The sequence below is a fragment of the Rhinopithecus roxellana genome, chromosome 2 (genome assembly GCF_007565055.1).
Source record: "Rhinopithecus roxellana isolate Shanxi Qingling chromosome 2, ASM756505v1, whole genome shotgun sequence".
Classification (NCBI taxonomy): Eukaryota; Metazoa; Chordata; class Mammalia; order Primates; family Cercopithecidae; genus Rhinopithecus; species Rhinopithecus roxellana.
The window spans coordinates 5,408,851-5,430,604 of NC_044550.1; the positions used below are offsets into that span (position 1 = coordinate 5,408,851).

At 37.3% G+C, this 21,754-nt stretch overlaps 1 protein-coding gene across 2 annotated transcripts in view; it reads left to right on the forward strand.

Annotated features, from left to right (window-relative positions):
• GRID2 (glutamate ionotropic receptor delta type subunit 2) overlaps positions 1–21,754 on the forward strand; it is a 1,566,068-nt gene that overhangs the window by 1,298,957 nt on the left and 245,357 nt on the right. For both annotated transcript variants that reach the window (XM_030916966.1, XM_030916977.1), the window contains one exon: positions 10,296–10,491. In XM_030916966.1, the coding sequence (XP_030772826.1) occupies positions 10,296–10,491 (196 nt within the window). The remainder of the gene's footprint in view (positions 1–10,295; positions 10,492–21,754) is intronic.

Sequence of the window (21,754 nt, forward strand, 5' to 3'; positions counted from 1 at the left end):
AGCCATTGTGGAAGACAGTGTGGCGATTCCTCAAGAATCTAGAACTAGAAATACCATTTGACCCAGCCATCCCATTACTGGGTATATACCCAAAGGATTATAAATCATACTGCTATAAAGACATATGTGTACGTATGTTTATTGCAGCACTATTCACAATAGCAGAGACTTGGAACCAACCCAAATGTTCATCAATGGTAGACTGGATTAAGAAAATATGGCACATATACACCATGGAATACTATGTAGCCATGAAAAAGGATGAGTTCATGTCCTTTGTAGGGACATGGATGAAGCTGGAAACCATCATTCGAGCAAACTATCGCAGGGACAGAAAGCCAAACACCACATGTTCTCACTCATAGGTGGGAACTGAACAAGGAGAACACTTGGACACAGGGAGGGGAACATCATACACTGGGGCCTGTTGTGGGGTGGGGGAAGGGGGGAGGGATAGCATTAGAAGATATACCTAATGTAAATGACGAGTTAATGGGTGCAGCACACCAATATGGCACATGTATACATATGTAACAAACCTGCACGTTGTGCACACGTACAAACTTAAAGTATAATAAAAAAAAATCTGATCCTTCCAGGGAAATTAATGGGAATTAGTGAAGTCCTTCCTGAATGTTCAAGAATATAGGAATATGAAAATCCCCTATTTCACTGCTGAAATCTATTGCATTATTTGAGGATATCCTCTTAACATAAATTTTACAATCAGCCTATAATCAGTGGTAACATAGTTAAATGCTGGCCATAAAATTTAGAATAATTTCATATTTCTTCCTAATTCTTTGAGATAAATAAGTATTGCAGCTTTTTCATGATATATAAAAAAGAAGTTGCACATGCTTTGTACCATGCACAGGAAAAATGTAGGGTAATTGAATGTACAGAACACTAGGACATTTTATAGTGAAGATTTGCTTAATAATTTATATATTATGTATCTTATGTATCATACACATATATTAAATATATCTAAAATAGCCTTTCATGGTATATACATGTATATTTATTTTATAATGTATTTATTATCAAATATTAATATGTACCAAATATTTGTTTATTTAATAGCCATTTAAAATAGAGAAAAGTGTCATAAACGATACTTCTGTCAACACTGTCAGAGTTTTGAGGTCTGTGGTAAAAAAATACAGTATCTGCCACATTTCAGGGTTCATGATGTGACACAATTAGTTTCTAGCTTGTAATGTGGGTCAAGAAGTCAGACAAGCCAGTCAGATTTTCAGATGACTATTCTCTTGCATCTGTATGACACCATCATTTCGGAGAGAGTTTAACAATCATTTTTATTGGTTATAGCCAACAGCAGTAAGACGTGCAGCATTTCCATCTTTCCTTAGATTCTCTAAAATGGCCTGCCATGTCCACAAATCTAAATTAACTCCTAAGTTTGTATGGAAAGTGCAGATCTTTTTAATGCAAGGCGATGTTCCCCTAAGTAGTCCATGACATCCACCCTTCCCAAGGGCATCTACTTTACATAAACTTACAATTTTACCTATGACCATCCTGTCTTTACCACTTTGTGGGTGGGGCTGCCTCAGACTACTTTTGTCGGGAGAGAGTGCAGAAAATATTCCCAAGTCTGTCAGGATAGACTTCAGTGTCATCTGCTGCGCTGTAATCATCGTACTTTGTAATCTAATCGACCACAGGAGGGCCGTGTTCTAACAGGTAGAGGTGCCCTTCTCATGAATCTTGCTGCACACCTTTCCTAGACCAAACACATTTTACATTCTGGTGACTCTTTAAACGGTTCTAAAAAGTAAAAATGAAATAGACATTGTAAGGAGTTCAAAGCAGAAGGACCTGAAGCTGTCTTTTATCTAATGTATTCTGTTGTGCCACATGAGGAGGGTTAGGGGGAAGAGGAAAGACTCAGGACAGGAGTGGGGAAAGGGACAGAATGGAGAGACTAGAAAAGGCTGCATCATTTAGACCTTATTCAAGCATTCCACATGGAGGTGCTCATCTTCTGACCCTCTGTAAATCTCTAACCCTCTTTTGTTCCTCTTATGGCACCCTCTCCATCTGGAAGGCTTCATTTGAGAAATTCTCTCTATTTCCAAAATGGAGTCCTAACCCTCTGCCGTGCATGGTATCATTCTACCGTGGTGGTCTCAGACCTCAGCTTGTTCTTTCAAAGGCTTCTGCTCTGTTGAGGAGGAAAAGACTCTGGCATCATAATAGGAAGGAAGACACAAGCACTTTGGTGCTGGTACTTTCCTTCATTAGAGATTGCTGTCTCTGGGTTCCTTAGGCAATACAATCTAATCTTCTATGAGAGAACCCTATGTCTTCCATTAACATGACTTTGACATTAATCTTTTTTAAAATAAGAAACTTAGAGCTATTAGGCTAAAAACTCTTTCCTGAGCTTACTTTCATTAAATAAGGACACCCCATCAGGCACTAAAAATAGCTTTTACAGAGCTCTAAATTATGGACCAAGCCACCTTGAAAATATCAGGAGTCCTTTTTATCCTACCATATACTCTTGATATCTTTATATTTCATCAGACTTTACAAACTTGTGTCTGAGGTAATTAAGAAAACTTCACTAAGGAAAGGAGCTACTAAGATAGGAATGTGGCTTCTCAAAGAACAAGTGGCCATTGGCTATGCCACAAATCGGAAGGTGGAAGGCTTATTCCATTTGTCCATACATAGAGCATACATACTCTCCTTCCTCCTCTTTACCTATTCAACCAGGAAAAACAATCCTAAAATTTAATTTTCTGTAGTAATCCTCAACATTGCCAAAGGTGACTGTCCTCGACTTGTTCTGCGGCTTGTCTCTTCTTTAGCTACTAAAATCATGAATTCTTTTATATATTTATAAACATTTCAATTAAGCAATTTTCTTCACCGTTTCAGTTTGCTTCCAATATTTCAGTGAACAAATCACTCAGTTCATGTACTCCTTATCTTCTCTGTCTGCACTGCTCAGATAAGTAACTTTTTCAGGAACAAACATTCTACTTTGTACCAGGTCCTATGTCTACCAGAATCACGGACAATACCCTCAGCTTTTCAAAATACATTTTTTGATCCTAATTGTTTGGGTTTTCTTTTTATTTGCCTTGCCTCTGAACTTATTTATTTTACATATGTGGCAAAATATTGTGACAGGCAATTCACTGGAGGTTTGATAAAACTTTCCCAGCTGATTGTCACAGAGGAAATTGCCAAATATTTCTTTAAAAATGTTTTAGATTTTTTATTTATTTATTTACGTTTTTGATGGAGTCTTGCTCTGTCGCCAGGCTGGAGTGCAGTGGTGTGATCTCGGCTCACTGCAACCTCCACATCTAGGCTCAAGCGATTCTCCTGCCTCAGCCTCCCAAGTAGTTGGGACTAATGGTGCCCACCACCACACCCAGCTAAGGTTTTGTATTTTAGTAGAGACGGGGTTTCACCATGTTGGCCAGGATACTCTCTGTGTCCTGACCTCGTGATCTGCCCGCCTCGGCCTCCCAAAGGGCTGGGATTACAGGCATGAGCCACCGCGCCCGGCCTCATTTTTATTTTTTAGCTAGAAATACTTCTGGCCGTGATTAGTCAGCTATAGAATGGTTAGTAATATATAGTTAAAATGCTGTTATTATGCCATGCTAGTTTCAGGGGAATGCTTACTTCCCAAAATGAAGTATCTTTCTAGTAAAGAAGACCACCATAAAACAAGTAAGCTTCATTGATTGCTGACTGTTTTCCAGACCCTGGATTAGGTCTGGATTTCAAAGATGAAGTTTTTTAAAAATCATGGGAACCAGCAATCTATATTCTAATGAGGTAAATAAACAAATACAATTCCTAAACACAATGCTGAAATGTGAACATATTCCAAGTGTTAGAAGAGCACTGAAGAGAGTGAAGTTTCATGTTGAAAGGAAGGAATTCTCCATGTAGACAAAGAGGCATCTTATGCCAAGAAGACATCTACCAAGACATGTACCTGTGATACAGCCAGGAATGATGAAATGGTGTTTGGCTTATACTGTGAATATGAATAAGTCAAAAGGTTGTTTCTGAGAATAGAAAAAGAGAAGACTTAAGCCAAATTTTTGAAGGAACTTGAAGGCTAAGGAGTTTAAACTGTTTTCGAAGGGCAGTGAAGTACACAGGCAATACTTAAACAAGGCAGCAGTATGATCAGATCTGCATATCAGAAAGAACAGTTCAGCTGTGCTAAAGAATGGATTAGTGGTGAGTGAGAACAGAGATAGGGAAAAGGCTTAAAAATAATAGTCTAGGTAGAAATGACAAGGCTATTAGACATGGAAAGGCAAAGATGGTGACAGAATTACAAAATTTAGGAGGTAAAATGTACAGGACTTGATGACAGAGTAGATGAGGTGGGAAAGTTAAAGAGCCACAGGTAAGGAAGGGGATTAGCTGAGAATGAATCCAATTGATAGGAAATAAGGATACAGCAATTCCAGAAACTGTAATAGAGAACAAAGTAATAGTAATCATCATAATAACATCAATAATTGTAACTACTGGTAATTGAGTGCTCATAGAGAGCTAATTACTAAGAAAAGTGTCTTATAAACAATATCTAATTCAAACCTCTAGATACCTTAATATGAAAGTATTAGTTCTCCTGCTCAATAGAGAAAGAAATTGCATTTTGGAGAAGTTTAAATAATTTTCTCAAAGATTGAAACACAAATATTTATGTTTTCACAATTCATGCTTTTAGAAACGAAGAGTTTGCTCAGTGCTGGGCTGTTGGCAGTACCTCTTAGGGGTGCCCTGCCTTACCAAGCACCCCAATCCATTTTCTAACACTTTGACTTGCTTCTTGGGTCTGAACAACACTAATTCTCACCCTCCCGGCATATTAGTTGTTCCTTTAAGTGCTACATTTTGGATCACTTTTTGTGCTGGAAAACTTGTCACTGCACTTCAGAGGACAGCTCTCAGCTGCTACAGCCAATGGACAGGCAGGTTCTTTACATGGTTGCTAATGAGCTCTCAGGGCTGTGACAATATCTGTCCTTTGACAGTTGCTGAAATCAGCATCCAAAGGAGAAAACTGGGAAGAGAATCGGAGGGAACCTAAACTGAGTTGGAGGATGCTTGTCATATACCTCTATTTGTCTCTTTTCCACTGTTAGCCCTTTTGCCTGAAGCATCTGGTGCCTATCCTATCAGCCATGTTCCATTTTTTTTCCCTGTGAAGGGAAATCTCCTCTGATGTGATAACTTAAGTTGACTTGTTCCATCCCATGGAAAATGGGATTAGATTTACAATTCCCCAAAGCCAGGCTGGCAGGTCACTCTTGTCAGTTGTTGGTGAGCATTCCACACAACCAGGCTAAATGTAGTTTTTAATCTTAGAAGACAAAGAAAATGGAGATGGGGCAGAGAGGTTTATGAGAGTTATTTAAGTTTTATGTGGATAGTAACATCTACTCTCTTGTTAAAGGAAAATAGGAAAAAAATATGAGTGAAAGTTTACCACAGAGGGATTAGGCATTAGATAAAAAAAAAAAAAACTAGTTGACAGTTTTAGAGATGTGTTTTTAGCAATGTATTTAATATTACCTTATTTCATTAATATAAAGTTGTATAAATGTCCCAAAGAGTTTACTATGAAGAAATTAATGACCATTTAGTATCATAGAGTCACACAGTCTCATACTTGGAAGGGAAATCATGTATTATTTATTCCATTTCAATGCATGAATTCTTCTTCAACAGTACTTATAAAGAATCACCTGACTCTGCCGGGGTGTGGGGGTAAATTCCACAAAAAAATACCAGTAGAAATCATTCAATAGGACATTATGGAAGGAGGAATCATCAACATAAAAATATATAAAAACAGTAGAAACCTGATCAAGTAGTGATTTGACAGATATGCTTGACTTTAAAATCTAACCTACTCAGTGGTAAAGCTATTGCTATCAGATATACCTAATAGTAGGCTATCAAATATTAAATAATTAATTCGATTTTATTGTTTTTATTTTTTATTTTTCTTTGAGAGGGAGTCTCGGTCTGTTGCCCAAACTGGAGTGCAGTGGCACAGTCTCGGCTCACTGCAACTTCTGCCTCTTGGGTTCAAGTGATTCCCCTGCCTCAGCCTCGTGAGTAGCTGGGATTACAGGTGTGCACCACCATGCCCGGCTAAGTTTTGTATTTTTAGTAGAGACAGGGTTTCACCATGTTGGCCAGGCTGGTCTCAATCTCCCGATCTCAAGTGATCTGCCTTCCTCAGCATCCCAAAGTGCTGGGATTACAGGCATGAGCCACTGCGCCTGGCCCCAAACTAATTTTAAATGCTTGAAAAGGGTTTCAGTGTTTGTTATTCTCATGGAAAGAATTTTACAGAAACCTAAACCACTCAAATTTTAAAAATTTATTTTCACAGAATTGCCCTAAATTACACAGTTCCTCAGTGTATGTACTGTTCATACAAATAACTAAATATAACTTACTTGTAAGCTCTCAGTATTGTTTAGTACCCATAGTTTGATGCTAGTCTGATCGGAGAACAGTAGCAGGAATAAAATAATAATCTCAGTCAGGTGTCAAGAAGATAAGGCTGATTAGAGCAGCAAAGCATTTCTTTTATCATCTACCACTTATAGCTATGGACACTCATTTTTTTACTTTGTGCATGAGTGAGAGTGTGGGTTTGAGAGAAGAGAGCTGAGGTTTAATGGGTTCTCAGAGGGAGCATTCAGTGACTTTTACGTGAGTATATGTGGTTAGGTAGACAAACGTAGTATGAGTTATACATACTAATACTATGTTCACAGATAGTGCTTCTCTGGAGTATCTGGAGTACTCTAGATTTTCCCATTTCTTTTTTTTTTTTTTTTTTTTTTTTTTTTTGAGATGGAGTTTTGCTCTTGTCACCCAGGCTGGAGTGCAATGGTGCAATCTCAGCTCACTGTAACTTCTGTCTCTCAGGTTCAAGCAATTTTCCTGCCTCAGCCTCCCAAGTAGCTGAGATTACAGATCCCTGCCACCACATATAGTTTTTTTTGTTGTTGTTGTTAATAGAAACAAGATTTCACCATGTTGACCAGACTGGTCTCAAGTTCCTGACCTCAGGTGATCCACCCGCGTCGCCCTACCAAAGTGCTGGGATTACAAGCGAGAGCCACCGCACCCAACTGATTTTCCCATTCCTTCTGTCATCTGAGAAAATGTCTATTGTTAAAAAAGAAATGTCAGTATTTGCCATGGTAAATTAATGTATATATTAGGTGCCTATTAGTGATTCTATGATAGTTTTACATTTTACAACAACGATTGGGCATGTCTAAATATTATGCACTCAGATTTTGACCTTCAGATACGAGTTTTTGAAGATTACCATTTGTTGAATAACCTACTATATTTCCTTTAGAGGCTCATAATATAGGCTACAGCATTTCTGCTAATCTTGTTCGAAACTCTTCTTAGTATGAAAAAAACAAAGCGACCACTTGTAATAGTTACTCCCTTTCTATGTTGGGCTCCTGAAATGGCCTTTTCATTCTGTAATAAGTTATTTGTGTTCACTTCATTTTGCTTCAGTCATTTTACTTTTGTCATCTTTGGTGCTATCGTAGTGTACTATGATGGAACATGCTGAATCAGAAAACCTGTAATTTTTTTTGCAAACATGTCTCAAGGCAAACTTATAAGTTGCACTTTATATCACAAACTACTAGAGAGAACATGCCTTTGTTCTAAATTACAAAATGCTCTGCTATTCTAAACGTGAAGTATGTTGAATATAAACTGTCTTTTTTGTAACACCAGGAGCTTCACATAGGCAATATATTAAGATACTCCTCTAAAAATGTATTGTGTACAAAACAACTTCGCCAGCTAAACTGTATTAAAACTTAGATTTTCAGGCTGTAAAGCTAATATTTAAGGTGAACCTATGTCACAAAAACCTGATCATATTAAAGATCTTAACATTTGATTTCAGTTTTCTTTTCATGGAAGGATAAGAAGGAGCACTAACTTATTTAGCAGCATTTAGCCAGGGTGACTATTTGGGCAAACCATTTATATATTTAAATGAAGGCACTGAAAAAAAAAAATGTGCTAAACTGTGATCTCACCTCCATTAAATTAAAACCTTCTGCTGGTTATAGTTGAGTTTGATTGCTAGTACTGCCAGACAGCCAAGGGCCCAACCTTGTACTGGTAGGGTGTCTGGTGGCCTGCAATATGTGCTCTCTCCATCCATAGACCTGCAGGTTCTAGATGGTACTCTGTATAACCATCTGGTCTTCACCTTTGTATTTATAGAAACTGAACAAATGAGTATTGTTATAACCTGTGCAGATATGTTCTGTTTCTTCTTCCTGTGTTACCACTTTTTGGTATCCTCCACTAAACAGGGATATATGTTTAAAATGTTCATGTTTATAATACAGTTTTATTGATACTACTGAAAACAGCAGTAAATTGCTCTCTGGAAACAAAATTTTTATTGTTATAATATACCAAGATAATTATAATATGTCCTGCAAGTAAATGTCCACTCACTTTGTTATTTAGTTGCATCCTAACTAGATGTGGCTCATTTTATTATTGCTTTTGCCCTCAATTATTCATCTACATTATCACTTTAGTTTATCTTTTACAAATGGTAGAATTCATTCAATAATTTAGAATATTCCAGAAAATTCCAGAATTACACTTTCTCTTCAAATAGGATGATTTAAATGCATTATTTTATGCAACAGATGTGTAGAGCAAAAAGGAATTATCATAGTAGTTTCCATGGAGTAAATAATATACATCAACAAAACAAAACTCAATAAAATGCCGATGAAATTTTGCTGAAAGTTACTGTTAGAAATTGGCACAAATATTCCTCTAACAAACATGGCCCATAATGTATTGTTTCCAACACAATTTTGTACACGATGGAGATTGGTGAACAGCAAGAGTATTCCCAGTGCCTTTGCCCAATGCTAGTGTTGGTTGCAAAGATCCTCAGGAAATCATTAGCAAACTCTATCTAGAAACACACCAAAAGTTCAGAGGTATACATTACATGAGATTCATGGCTCATGGTTGTAGTGTTCTGTGTGCATTCATTCTTGTTTTAAGTATGGTATAGTGTTTCAAAGCATCTGTTCCCATTCCCAAAAGTTAGTGAGTTGTAACTGTGCCAGCATCTGATTTTAACAGTATGCCAAAGGCACAGTATTTGTTCTTAAATGTCAGTCATTAGAGTTGGGCACCTACACAAATTCAATGAGTTCCAGTGGAATGATAACTGGTTCTTTAAGCTGGAAAGTATAGAGGGACTCAAACTCAAATGGAGGGAAATCGACCACCAATTTAGAGACAGATAACCTGGGACAAGTAGATGCTATCTGTAACTCAAAAGATTGACTTAAAAATCTTGAAGCGTTATTCTGAATATGTTTTCAGCTTTCCAGAAACATGAAATATGTTCTCATCCAAATAGAAAGCGCTCCCCGCACCTCCACACTACACACGCGCGCACACACACACACACACACACACACACACATACAGTGCTAAAGCAAATATAGCAAAAGAAATATAGAAATAAGAACCAGCATCTTGCATTGGAAATACTGTGGTCTTTGGGGCTGGACAGACCCACATTTGAATTCTAGCTCTCGCACTCACTGACTATGCCACACTGATCAAGTCACTTACTCTCTCAACCTAAGTCTCCTCATCCATCAAATAATGATTTATGTGAGGCATTTCTGTGAGGATAATGTATATCACTTGTCCGATATGTATGTGTTCAATAAATAATGACTATCATAACTACTAATTTTTAAGACTACATTTGACCTCAAAGCATGTTGTTTATGTAAATTCTATAATTTAAAAAAATAAGCCTTGCTACCTAAAGACATGTAGAACTAATGCTTATAACATATTGAAATTTTTTTAAAATTACTAAATTAGCATATGATTATCTAGCAGTCTAATTTAACTTGTCTTTGATGGAATTGCTAGCTTTTTCCCCCATGAAGCTTCACAAAGCAAGCATTGCATTACCACTAGAAATTTTTACTTTTCCTTCAGTAATAACTTTGTGTTCTCATAATTTGTATAAATGCCATATACCCTAACAGCAGTTTTTTCTTACACATTGTATCCTAATATTAGGAAACAACAAAATAAGAAGAGCAATTTGATATATGTTTGCAGACATATTGCCTTTTTGTTTTCTTTTAACTTTATTCCCACTTAAAAATACTCAGTACTGTCTCTTGTGTCTCTCTTCTCTCCCAATAATCAAGGTCTCTCCAGGACCTTTCCAAGCAAACAGAAATCCCTTACGGCACAGTCCTAGACTCTGCAGTATATGAGCATGTCCGCATGAAAGGACTGAATCCTTTTGAGAGGGACAGCATGTATTCCCAAATGTGGCGAATGATCAACCGAAGCAATGGATCGGAGAACAATGTTCTGGAGTCCCAAGCAGGCATTCAAAAGGTAATGTCTATGGTTCTCCATTAATAGTCCTTACCATTTTGTGTCCCATGCTGGAATTGCGAAGTTGAGATTTTTTTTTTTTTTATCTTTAATGCTGACAGAGAATTTCGTGTTAAATTACATCTTATATTGATTTAAAGAAGATTTTTTAAATGACTGATGACACCAGAAAGGGAATTCAAAGTCCTCTGTAATGTGTCTAACAGATCGGTTTCCATTTGAATTCCAAAATCAAATACACACACTGGTATTTTGTTCAGAAAAGGGTTAAGGACTTAACAAACATGAAGTCTAAAAAGGTTTTTAGAAATCCAATTCCAAATATCATTCAAGTTATCTGATTCTTTTAAATGACTCAGGGTATTTTCTACACTGCACTTGTTTTTAGATTAAACCGTTATCTTTAGTTGTGATTATGTGAAGTTATCTGGAAGTAAAAGTTAATCTTGTCAACAAATAAGGTTCCTACAGATGTCTGTTTCTATTTCCAAATGTGAATATCTTTATTTACATCTTACTTTTTCTATAACTATCTATATTAAAAAGGCATAGAAAGACTTTTTTTATGTGAAAATCTTAAAGCTATTTTTACTCTGAGCTGTAGTTTATAAACATATATACAGAAGCAGTTCAAACCCTATCAACCTGGATGATATATCTGACTGTTTTTTCTTAAAATTATCTGTAGTGACTAACCTAGTGAAAATTGCTGTTGACATTTAATAAATAATTACAGAATGCAGGAATGAATGTCAGTAATAGCAGCAATAGTGGTATACACTTTTTCTCTCTGACCTTCCACTGCAGAATAATTTGGACTTCAAGTCTGTGTTTCCTGTTCTAAAGGCAAACTCAATAATATCATGCTAGAGCATATTTTGATGACTATAAAAATTATTCTGTGACAGATTCCAGCATTATTCTCTGCTTTTTCATCTAGCACCCTTTATCTGCCACTGCTACTACTATGGTCCCTAGAGTCAGCCTACTAATTCTTGCAGTCACCATATTTATATCATTCTTCTGAGAGCTGATAATGCTAACATAAACCTTTCTCCAAGTATTAATGATGTCTTTAAGGAAGTGAATATCCTGGAGATGTTAGCAATGGCCTCTATCCTCTTTGCCCTGATTATACCCCATTTTCTGGAGCTCAGTTATTGATTCTAAAATATTTCTTGGCTTTCTCAAGAGAACCATTGGCTCCTGGAGTTTCAGCATGGTTCTCCCAGTTAATGGGGTGTGGGGTTGAGGGATGGATCCAAGTGGGTAAATGAACATGTATTTTTGGGAAAGGGAGAAGGAGGGTAGACATTTTAAGGTTTACTGGGTACTCATAGCATGTTAATGAATTTGTGTTCAGAATAAGTATACTAAATGGCTTTGAAGATAAGTTATATTCCTTTATAACATCTGTTAAAAATGAATTTTTTTGATGATTAATATGAATAGAAATTTATAGTTCATATTTCTATTCCATTTTAGGAGCCAAAGCTCCCTATGCCTTTATAACATCATTCTATACAGTATTATTCTAGAGAAATTTAATTTTATTTTCTCCCACCAGCATGGTGTTGACAGACACATCAACCCGGGTTTGAATCCAGCTCATTTTTAAAATAAAATGTATAAACATGACTAGTTACTTAAAATCTCTGGGCCTTGGGAGTTGCATCTTGAAGATAAGAATTCTACCTCACACAGTTTCTGTCAAGATTAAATAAGATAATAAGTATAAAGCATCAATAAGTAGTATGAGTAGAGCCATAAACCTTTCTCATAAGATGGCCCTGAAGATTACCTGAGATAATGTATATGAGGGATTTGTAATTATAAAGCTTTATTGTTTAATATTTCCTAACCTTCATGCAAAGTTGTGATATAATAAAATGAAGATTCAATAAAAGAGGTAGAGAATAATTTCTATTTTTAGTCTGCTGATAAGGAGGGCTAACGAGTTTGAAACTGCAAATCAAGTCCTCAAATATTTATTAAACCATATTTATTCGGTTTTCTGATTTACTAGAGGGCTAGTGAAAATGCCCTTCTGAATTTGTAATAGAAAATATCTAAGAGAAATTTGTTTGTACTATGTATTTCTTTCAACCCAAATTAGAAACAGCTGACAATTGATTAGACAGAGAACAGCTAATAATAATACGTATTTTCATTCAAGTTTGCAAGGTCTTGGCCAGTTTCTATTAAAAAACAAAACAACCAACAAATAATAACCTTTTCACCTGATAAAGTTCATTGGAGTTTCATGAAATTGAGAACTATGACACGTGAAATGCTGTTGTGTATTCTTCTTCAAGAAACTAGTCTTGAACATTTCACACAGCAGCTTTTTATTCTCTGTCATTGATTTCTAACTTCTACAGGCAGATAAGACATCAGAGGTCTTTTAGGTCAACATTTCACAAAAGGCCACACTTCTATAATATCTTGAGCAAGAATCCGTAAATCAATATACGTGTGTATGTATATATGTATATATTATATGTTATATTACATATGTATATTATATAATGTATATTATATAGTATGTACATATAATGTATATTATATATACACACTATATGGATATATACACACCATATATGGATATGTATACGCACACACACAATATATATACGGATATATATAGTAACTGCCTTCCAGGAAAGCCTGAATCACTGATAAAAACCATCCTCACAATCTATAACTTTAAATAGATTCCATTAATGTCTCAGTCTGTTTATTCTTAATTGTGCTACTAGTCTCATTAAGTTTCTCTTACTGAAAGGTAGATACTGATCTCATCTACTATCTTGATTCGGCTTGTACCAAAGAAATCTGTAAATGAGCATCAAGTAGATGAGTTCTGATTTGCTATCCTTGGTATCAAACTACCCTAAGTAAACTAGAACAGATTATTTTTCTGCCTTGTTTCAACCAAGACCTTTTGCATAAGTAGAAAAAATATGATTTTTAACATGCAACTGAATGTTTTATGCATTCATTCAACAATTATTTATTGAGCACCTTCTTTGTGTCAAGCAGTACATTAGTCACTGGGATGGACAGAAATGAAAACAAATGCCTTCATGGAGTTTGCATTATAGTAGGTGTAAACAATAAACAAGATAAGTATGTTCAGTAGTGAGAATTGTTAAGGACAAAAAAATAAAGTAGGAGAAGAGGATGGGAAATACTGGGAAGCAAGGTAATCTGCTTAAATCAGGTAGCCAGGGAAGTCTTCACTAAGAAACTAACATCTGAATAAAAACTTTAAGCAGGTTGGAGAGGGGAGAGTGTGTGTATGTCTGTCTGAGTAAAGTGTTTTTAGAAAGAGGATCAGCCAGTACAAAGGCCCTGAGGTAGAAGCATGCCTACATGCTCCAAGAATATGAAAGAGGCCAGTATGGATTCAGAAATAAGGAATAATACCAGAAGTGCAACAAGGTCAAGAAGTAAAAGGTCTGGAGGTAGAGAGAAGATGAATCATGTGGGGTCTAGCAATGCAAAGTGTAGTCCTGTGGACTAGCAGTGTCTGCATCACGTGAGAGCTTCTTAAAAATATAGACTCTCATGCCCCTATCCCAGCCTTTCTACATGTGAATCTCATTTTAACAATATCCATAGGTAGTTCATATGCATGTTAAAGTTGAGTTGTGCTAATGCAGGACTGTCTAGAACATTCTAAGGTGACTTTTTCTCTACGTGGGATATGAAACCTCAGGATGGTTTTGAACTGAAGAGCAACATGATAACATATTTTGGCAAATTGTATGACTATTGTGCTGAGACAAATGGAAGATGGCAACATGGAAGCTGGAAGCCAGTTAGGAGGCCATGATGGTGACTTGGCAACATTCTGAAATTACATCATGAGAAGTTCATTTCTCTTAAAACCCAAATACATCTTAAAAGACTGTGACTTTGAGCAGTTATTGGCATTAGCACATTAGTGGAATTTAGTCTATTAGATTATTTTAGAAGGGCTAGGACATAAACAGATAGAGCTTCTGAGAGTAGATATAGAAACTTCCAGGTGGCAGGTAAGGATCTGACCAGAGATTAAGGATCATATGGAGTACTAAAATAGGGAAGTCTCTGATTATTATGAGGGCAGTGTTCACTTTCCTTTAATCTATTATAACTCTTGGGGAAAAAAAACAAATCATTCTAGAATCTCAGCATAGAAAACCACTAGAGAAGTAAATAAAACCAGGATTGGTAAGATAGGATTTGTAAGTGAATAATACTTCAGACTATGAAATTCCAAGGGGATGTACGCTTAGATGGATACCATAGTAACAGGGAAGTCGGTGGTGGTGCCAGCACCAGCAGTATTCAGTCATAAAGACAACATTAATGTATAAGGCTGTCTGTCTGCAGAAGTCTGAGAGCAATATGGGAAAAGGGGTGCTATTACGGGGGGAACTCACAAGCTCCAAAGTGGGCATCAGGGCTGCAACCAAGCCACTGGACTTCAGGGCCTAGCTCTAATCCCAGCTGGAAAAGTGATGTATTAAAATGGAAGCCAAGACAAAAGATTGGTCATATCAATATGAGCCAATGTCATGGGTTTTAGAAGACTGAGGCAGGAAGACAAATTCCAGACCCTATGAACTAGTGAGTAAGCCTACCCCAGTTTTATTCAGCTCTGGCTGAAAAACTAAGTGGACTTGAACCCGCTATTTTACATACTCATTCAACACATATTCAGTGAATACCTATTGTTTCCAAAGCTCCGTTCTAGGCATTGGAGGATGTAATAGAACAGGTAAAGTTCCTGCCTAAATGGAGATTATATTGTAGTGAAGAGAAGATAACAGACAAGCATAAATGTGGGCTCTAAAGAAAAATTGGAAAGGTAAGAATGAAAAAAAAAAAGCAGAGCATGAAGAGGATGTTGCCATCTCATGTGGGGTGGTTGGGAAATACTTCTCTGAGAAACTGGCATTTGAATGGAGACCTGAAAGAGGACAGGGGGTGAACCATTCATATAGTTGGGAGAGAGGGAACAGGAAGTGCTCCAGGCAGAGGGAATGCTCATTACAAAATTCCTGAGACAGAAGCTAGCTTGGCTTGCTAGAGAGAAATGTCAAGAAGATCAGTGAGGCTGGAGCAGGGTGCACAGAGAGGGGGTTAGGGGATGGAGAGGCAGATAAGTGGGAAGTGGGCAGGATGGAGGCCATTGAAAAGGCTGGTGCTTAGGCCCCACTAAAGTCCTAATTATATCTTAATTGGTAAATGGAAGGCAGCTGAGTTTCTCACATTCCTTCAAGTGATTCTGATTCACAATAAGGGTTGACAATAACTGATATAATATTCTGTGAGTCATTTTGATGACCTTGGTTACTCTGAGATGAGAAACCAGTGAAGAGTTTGGCACAGATGAGTGACACAATGACACAAGGTAACTTCTTTTTAAAAGTCTGCTCTAGATGCTGTGGGGAGACCAGGGGGCTCAAGGGTGGGAGCGGCGAGCTTAGTGAGGAGGCCGCTCTAATAATCCAAGTGAGACATGAGGATGAGTGGACCGGAGTGATTATGTTGACAGTGATGAGAAGGGATTAAATTTAAACTATTTTGAAGGTAGCACTGACAAAATTTTCTAAAAGAGTGAATGTGGGGTAAAAAAGAGGAGTTAGGGATGACTTCAATGTCTTTAGCTTACGTAGGTAGAGGGATGAAGTTGGCATTTATTGAGATTGAGAAAACCACGACAAGAGTAGGTTTGATAAGTCAAATGAGAATTTGTCTCGGCATGGTAGTTAATATGAAATGCTTACTCATTATGCAGGCAAAGTTTGTATTTAAGGCCACAAGGCTGGATGTGGCCACTGAGGATGTGAATATACCTAGAAAAGAAAAACGTCTAAACACAATTTAATATTTAGAGGAGGCAGAGACAGAGAGGGCATAACAAAGCATCAGGAAACTATCAGCTAGTGAGGTAGGATGGAAAACAAGAGAGAGTGAGTGGTGGTTTCAAAACCAAAAGAAAAGAAGAATTTCAAGAAGTTCAGATCAACTGTCTGTCAAATGATGCTCATGATAAAGGATGATGAATGCTAAGAATTAATTGTGGATTTGGAAACCAGGATTCACTGGTGACCTGACAACAACAGGCCTGGTAGAGTAGAAGAAGAGATTAGAGAAAGATTGGAGAAAAGAAAAGAAGTAAAAGAGAGGATATAGAGATTATGAGACTAGGAAAAAGAGATTATGAGAAGCAGGTACTGGAAAGAAATGCCTATACAAAGAATTGAATCACCAAAAATAAACACAGAACTAGTATTTGAGAGAATGACAGAGAGCCAAGTGATAAAATCTTCAAGCCATGTTGGAGGAGTGACACTGCACTGCTGATAACTGTAATGAAACTGACAAGTAGACACTATAGTTCTTTTTAAAGGAATAAGTCCTTTTTAAAGAAATTTTGCTGAAAGAAAATGCTCAGTAATGAGAGGGGTTTCTGGAATAGGATGTCAAGTTTGGGGAATTTTTTTAGGAAAGAAGACATATATAGTATCTGTATATTGATAGGAGGATGCAGTAAAGCGAAGGAAACCTATGATGCAGGAAAAAGACTGCAGTATTGCTGGAGAACTTTCTTTGATTAGGAGATAAGTTACGGCATCTTGGTGCACAGGTAGGGGGTTTGGACTTAGAAGCACAGTCCATCCATAGTAAGAGGAGAGAAGGAAATAAGTTAGAAGATGTGGTGGTGGGAGCATAAGGAAGTTCATCCTTGACTGCTTGTATTATATTTACTCAAAGAAACAGGAACCAAAGTCATCACCAAAGTGTAAGCAGCAGGAAAGAGATTTTCTGGAGATTTGAAGAAAGAGAAAATAGGAATGGCTGTCCTGGAGAATGGAAGAGATAGTAGAGTACTAAACTGTGATAGACTTTCTAGGTAAGACTAAAGGGGTTTGTAATCAGTGGTCATGACTATATGTTGAGACCAGTCAGCATGATTGTGAGTTTTTTTCTAGTCATCATCGTTAGCTGACTGAGTATAAGTACAAAGTCCACAAAGAATATATTTCACCAGAATTACTGTTTCCAGAAGAGTATGATAGAAGATAATAGGAGCAAGCAAGGAAATTAGGAGGACATGCAAAACAAAAGTAATTATTGTTATGAATCATGGAATCTGTGCTATATAACTGGAAAGCGATGACAAAAGGGAATTGAGGATATGAAAAGGATGGCAGGTGCATTGCGGGCCTAGATGGGACTGGAATTCTTGGAATCAGCAAACAAGAAGGATAAAATTGGAAGTAACATGAAGCTTGTTCTGAGATGACATGTTTGAAATTGAAATGATGAAGAGAATACAGTTATTGAAATTGATATGACATGGGATTTGTTGGCTGAGGTAATAGAAAAGACAAAAATCTTTGGAGGAGAAGAAGTCTTGAGACTGAAAAAGCAAGTACTGGAAAGAGATGCTTATGTGAATAATCAAATCACCAAGAAGAAACACAGAACTCCTATTTGAGAGAGTGACAGAAAGTCAAGTGATAAAAATATTCAAATAATGTTGGAGGACTGATGCAGGGTCAGTAGATGACCACAGTAACACTGAGTGGCAGGCAGTAAAGTCTGATAACATAAGCTTCAAAACTGGAGAATTTTCGGGACAAGAATCTAGAAATGGTTTGAGGGACAAGGAGGATACCAACCCCAGATCCTGTCCCAGTGGTATGAGTTTTGTAGCAGAGAAAAATAACCACCACAAGACCACAGGCAATGCAGTATCCCCAGAAGATAAGTACATTCTACTTAGCAAAATAAAGTAAAAGGAAATTTCAAAAAACAAATGGAGGTTATAGGTAAGGTGATTATTTGTTCTAGTTTGCTTGGGACAGTCTCGATTTTGCCACTTGTCCCAGTGTTATTAATTGTATTCCTACTCACTCTCAAGAGTATCATCATTATGAAAACAAATTGTATGACCTCCCTAGATATACAGATCCTGCTGATAATAAGGTTTCATAGAGCAGAGTAGAAGAACCTGGAGAGTTGTAGAGGAATAGGAAAACTGGTCAAAATCAAGGGATGTGCAGATCCCTATCAGTGAGATTTAAACCGTCATCTGGAAATTTCAGACTTTCCATGAGGGCAGCATTTAGGAATCCAGGACCAACATAGACTCTAGGCAAATTGTGTTGATGAGAGTGGGGTGGCAGGAGGGGTGAGCATATTGCCAGGCGCTTACTGAAGCGTGAGTTTCCTCTTCATCCCTGACAATGGCAGTGGAAGCCTGACTCACAGCAATCTCACCAGCAGCTGAAAGTCTTGAGGGCATTGCTTCCCACAGCTGAGTGAGGCTGGGAAAGATAGCAGCTGATGCATGCTAGACTTAAGGATGAAGCAACTCTGCACCATGTTGCCCAAAGGAAAAAAGGCTGTGAGTAGAAAACAGATTTCAACTGTTACACAGCTTCACCTATACTTTGTCCTAATCTTGCATGTCGGCCATATCCTCTTTTCTGCTCGTTCCATTCCCCTTCCTCCTAGAGCTGTAAGCATCATTTGTCACTGAGTAAAAATGCCCAAGAAGATGACAATTAATGAGCCAGCAGCAGGAGGGTGAGGACTAATTGGAGGTTTAGTGAGCGACTTGCTAATATACTGACTAGGTATATGACCTCAAAATCTGGGTTAGGCCCTTATTACAGAAATAAATAAGCAAACTGAAAATGGCTTGGGGAAAAACAAGACGACAAACTCTACAGCTTTGGTTCTATGAAAATGCCAAGCCTGGACTGTCATACCACTGGACTTGGAGGTAGCAGTGGATTTGCTACATTTGCCCTCTTGCCAAATGATTCCAACAAATATATGATTCACTTCAGTACTACACCCTGCAGCTGAGAGTTCAGATACCACTGGCGTGTTTTCTGCTCCCCAGAAATCAGAGTTTTTAGGTCCGTGTCAGTCATCACACAATGAAAGAAGAGAACTGCACAGTGGGAGAATAAAAAAAATGTAGAGATCATTTCCAGCAGCCATGCTAATGCATTTTTAATAGTAGAGTTGGATTTTTTAAAGTTATTATTAAGACTTATTTTTGTTTTTAACAATACTCATGGATATTTGAAATCAAAACCAGCCTTGATTAGATGTTTTCTCAAAAAGAAAAGGAGAAACCTGGAATCATTGTGACACATGTACAATTGCTTGTGAAGACTTCTTAGGTCGTCATAAGCAATTTTACATAAGTTACAATGTGTCAAGTTTTGCAGCAGACAAATCATACTACAAATACTACAAACAAACATGTTTTTCCAGATGCCAAGAAAAAATACATGTGTATATATATACAAATTCTATGAATTATACTGGATGCTGATGAAACAGTGAAATGCTGTCTTATGTACATAAAGATGATATACCAACCTGCTGTTGACAGAGCATATTCTTTTAAAATTGCTTTTTCTCCATAGTGATTTAATTCATGATGAAAGCCAGATCTGCTCCAATTCTTCTTTTAATTAGCTACATTCAATTCTAATTCATCTATTCATTCACTCATTCCTTTAATCAACAAACATTTATTCAGTGGCTGCTAAATAAAATGCAGAACAGTAGTTACCCCACAGAGAGTTGTACAAGACATTGGAAGAACACAGGGAAAGGGAACCTAGCATAGCCTGAAGGATGATGTCACTTAAGAACAGTGAAGACTTCCTAAAGGAAGTGATATTAAACTTAGAATGAGTAGTATTTGATTAGGTAACATAGAAATAACAATAAATGGGATAAGGAGGAGATGTCCTAAGCAAAGGCATGAAGGTGAACGGAGCATAGTATGTGCATGAAACAAAAAGCAATTGCAGTTGGAAGAGAAGGTGCTGCAATAAAGCGGTGGGGGAGGAAGGTGCTTGTGGAACAAAGACACCTACTGGACCATGTATCATTGGAACTTGCTAATTGGACATTAATATAATAATTCAAACTAGATGAGCAATAAGATGTAAAAAGAATAACAGAAGTATTTGAAAGAAATTTCTCGATTGTGCAGAATAGCGAGCCACTTTGAACTTAGTTTTTTTCCATATTTTAAAATTGTGGAAACAGAATTTTTGAATTCTAAGATTTTTTTCTGGAATGAATATTCAGCGAGTCATTGGACACTAATTTCAAACTGTTTAATAGCTTATGAGAGAAAATGCTTCCTAGGAAACTGCAGAGGACTGTAGTGGGAGTCCTTAACACAGAGACCCTAACATCAAGCCTATGTTGTTAGTCCTGACTTAACACACAGCCTCATACTCAAGTGAAAAAAATTCTCCAAAGGATTTTCCAACTTTCTAGTTCCCCAGGATGAAAAAGAATAGATTGATGCATTTGTTTCCCACTGGTTGCATTATATTCTCAAACTTATTCCAATAAATATCCAAGGCATTGCCTTGGTTTAGTTCTTACCCTCAAAGTTACTTCCCAAATTGGAAAATGCATATACATTTTTTAAAATTTTTCTGTTGGGTAAATACCAAAAATTAAAAATTATAATCCTACTGATAAGGTTTGGCACTGTGTTCCCATCCAAATCTCATCTCAAATTATAATCCCATGTGTCAGGGTAGGGACCAGGTGGGAGTGGGAGGTGATTGGATCATGGGCGCAGTTTCTCCCATGCTGTTCTCATGATAGCGAGTGAGTTCTCGCCAAGCTAATGGTTTTAAAGTGGCATTTCCTCATTTTCACACTCATTCTCTTCTGCTGCCTTGTGAAGAAGGTGCCTACTTCCCCTTCACCTTCCGCCATGATTGTAAGTTTCCTGAGGCCTCCTCAGTCATGCAGAACTGTGAGTCAGTTAAACCTCTTCTCTTTGTCAATTACCCAGTCTCAGGCATTTCTTTATAGCTGTGAGAAAATGAACTTAATACACCTACCATAATTTAAAAATTATTTTAGTCTCCAATTTTACCCTCAGAGTTTACCTCCATTAAATTTAAACATTTATTTAAACAGGAGACAATGGCTGGTCATTGTGGCTCACACCTGTAATCCCAGCACTTTGAGAGGCTGAGGTGGGTGGATTACTTAGGTCAGGAGTTCAAGACCATCCTAACCAACATGGCGAAACCATGTCTCCACTAAAAATATAAAATTAGCTAGGCATGGTGGCACATGCCTGTAATCCAAGCTACTCAGGAGGCTGAGGCAGGAGAATCACTTGAACCTGGGAGGCGGAGGTTGCAGTGAGCTGAGATTGCACCATTGCACCATTGCACTCCAGCCTGGGCAACAAGAG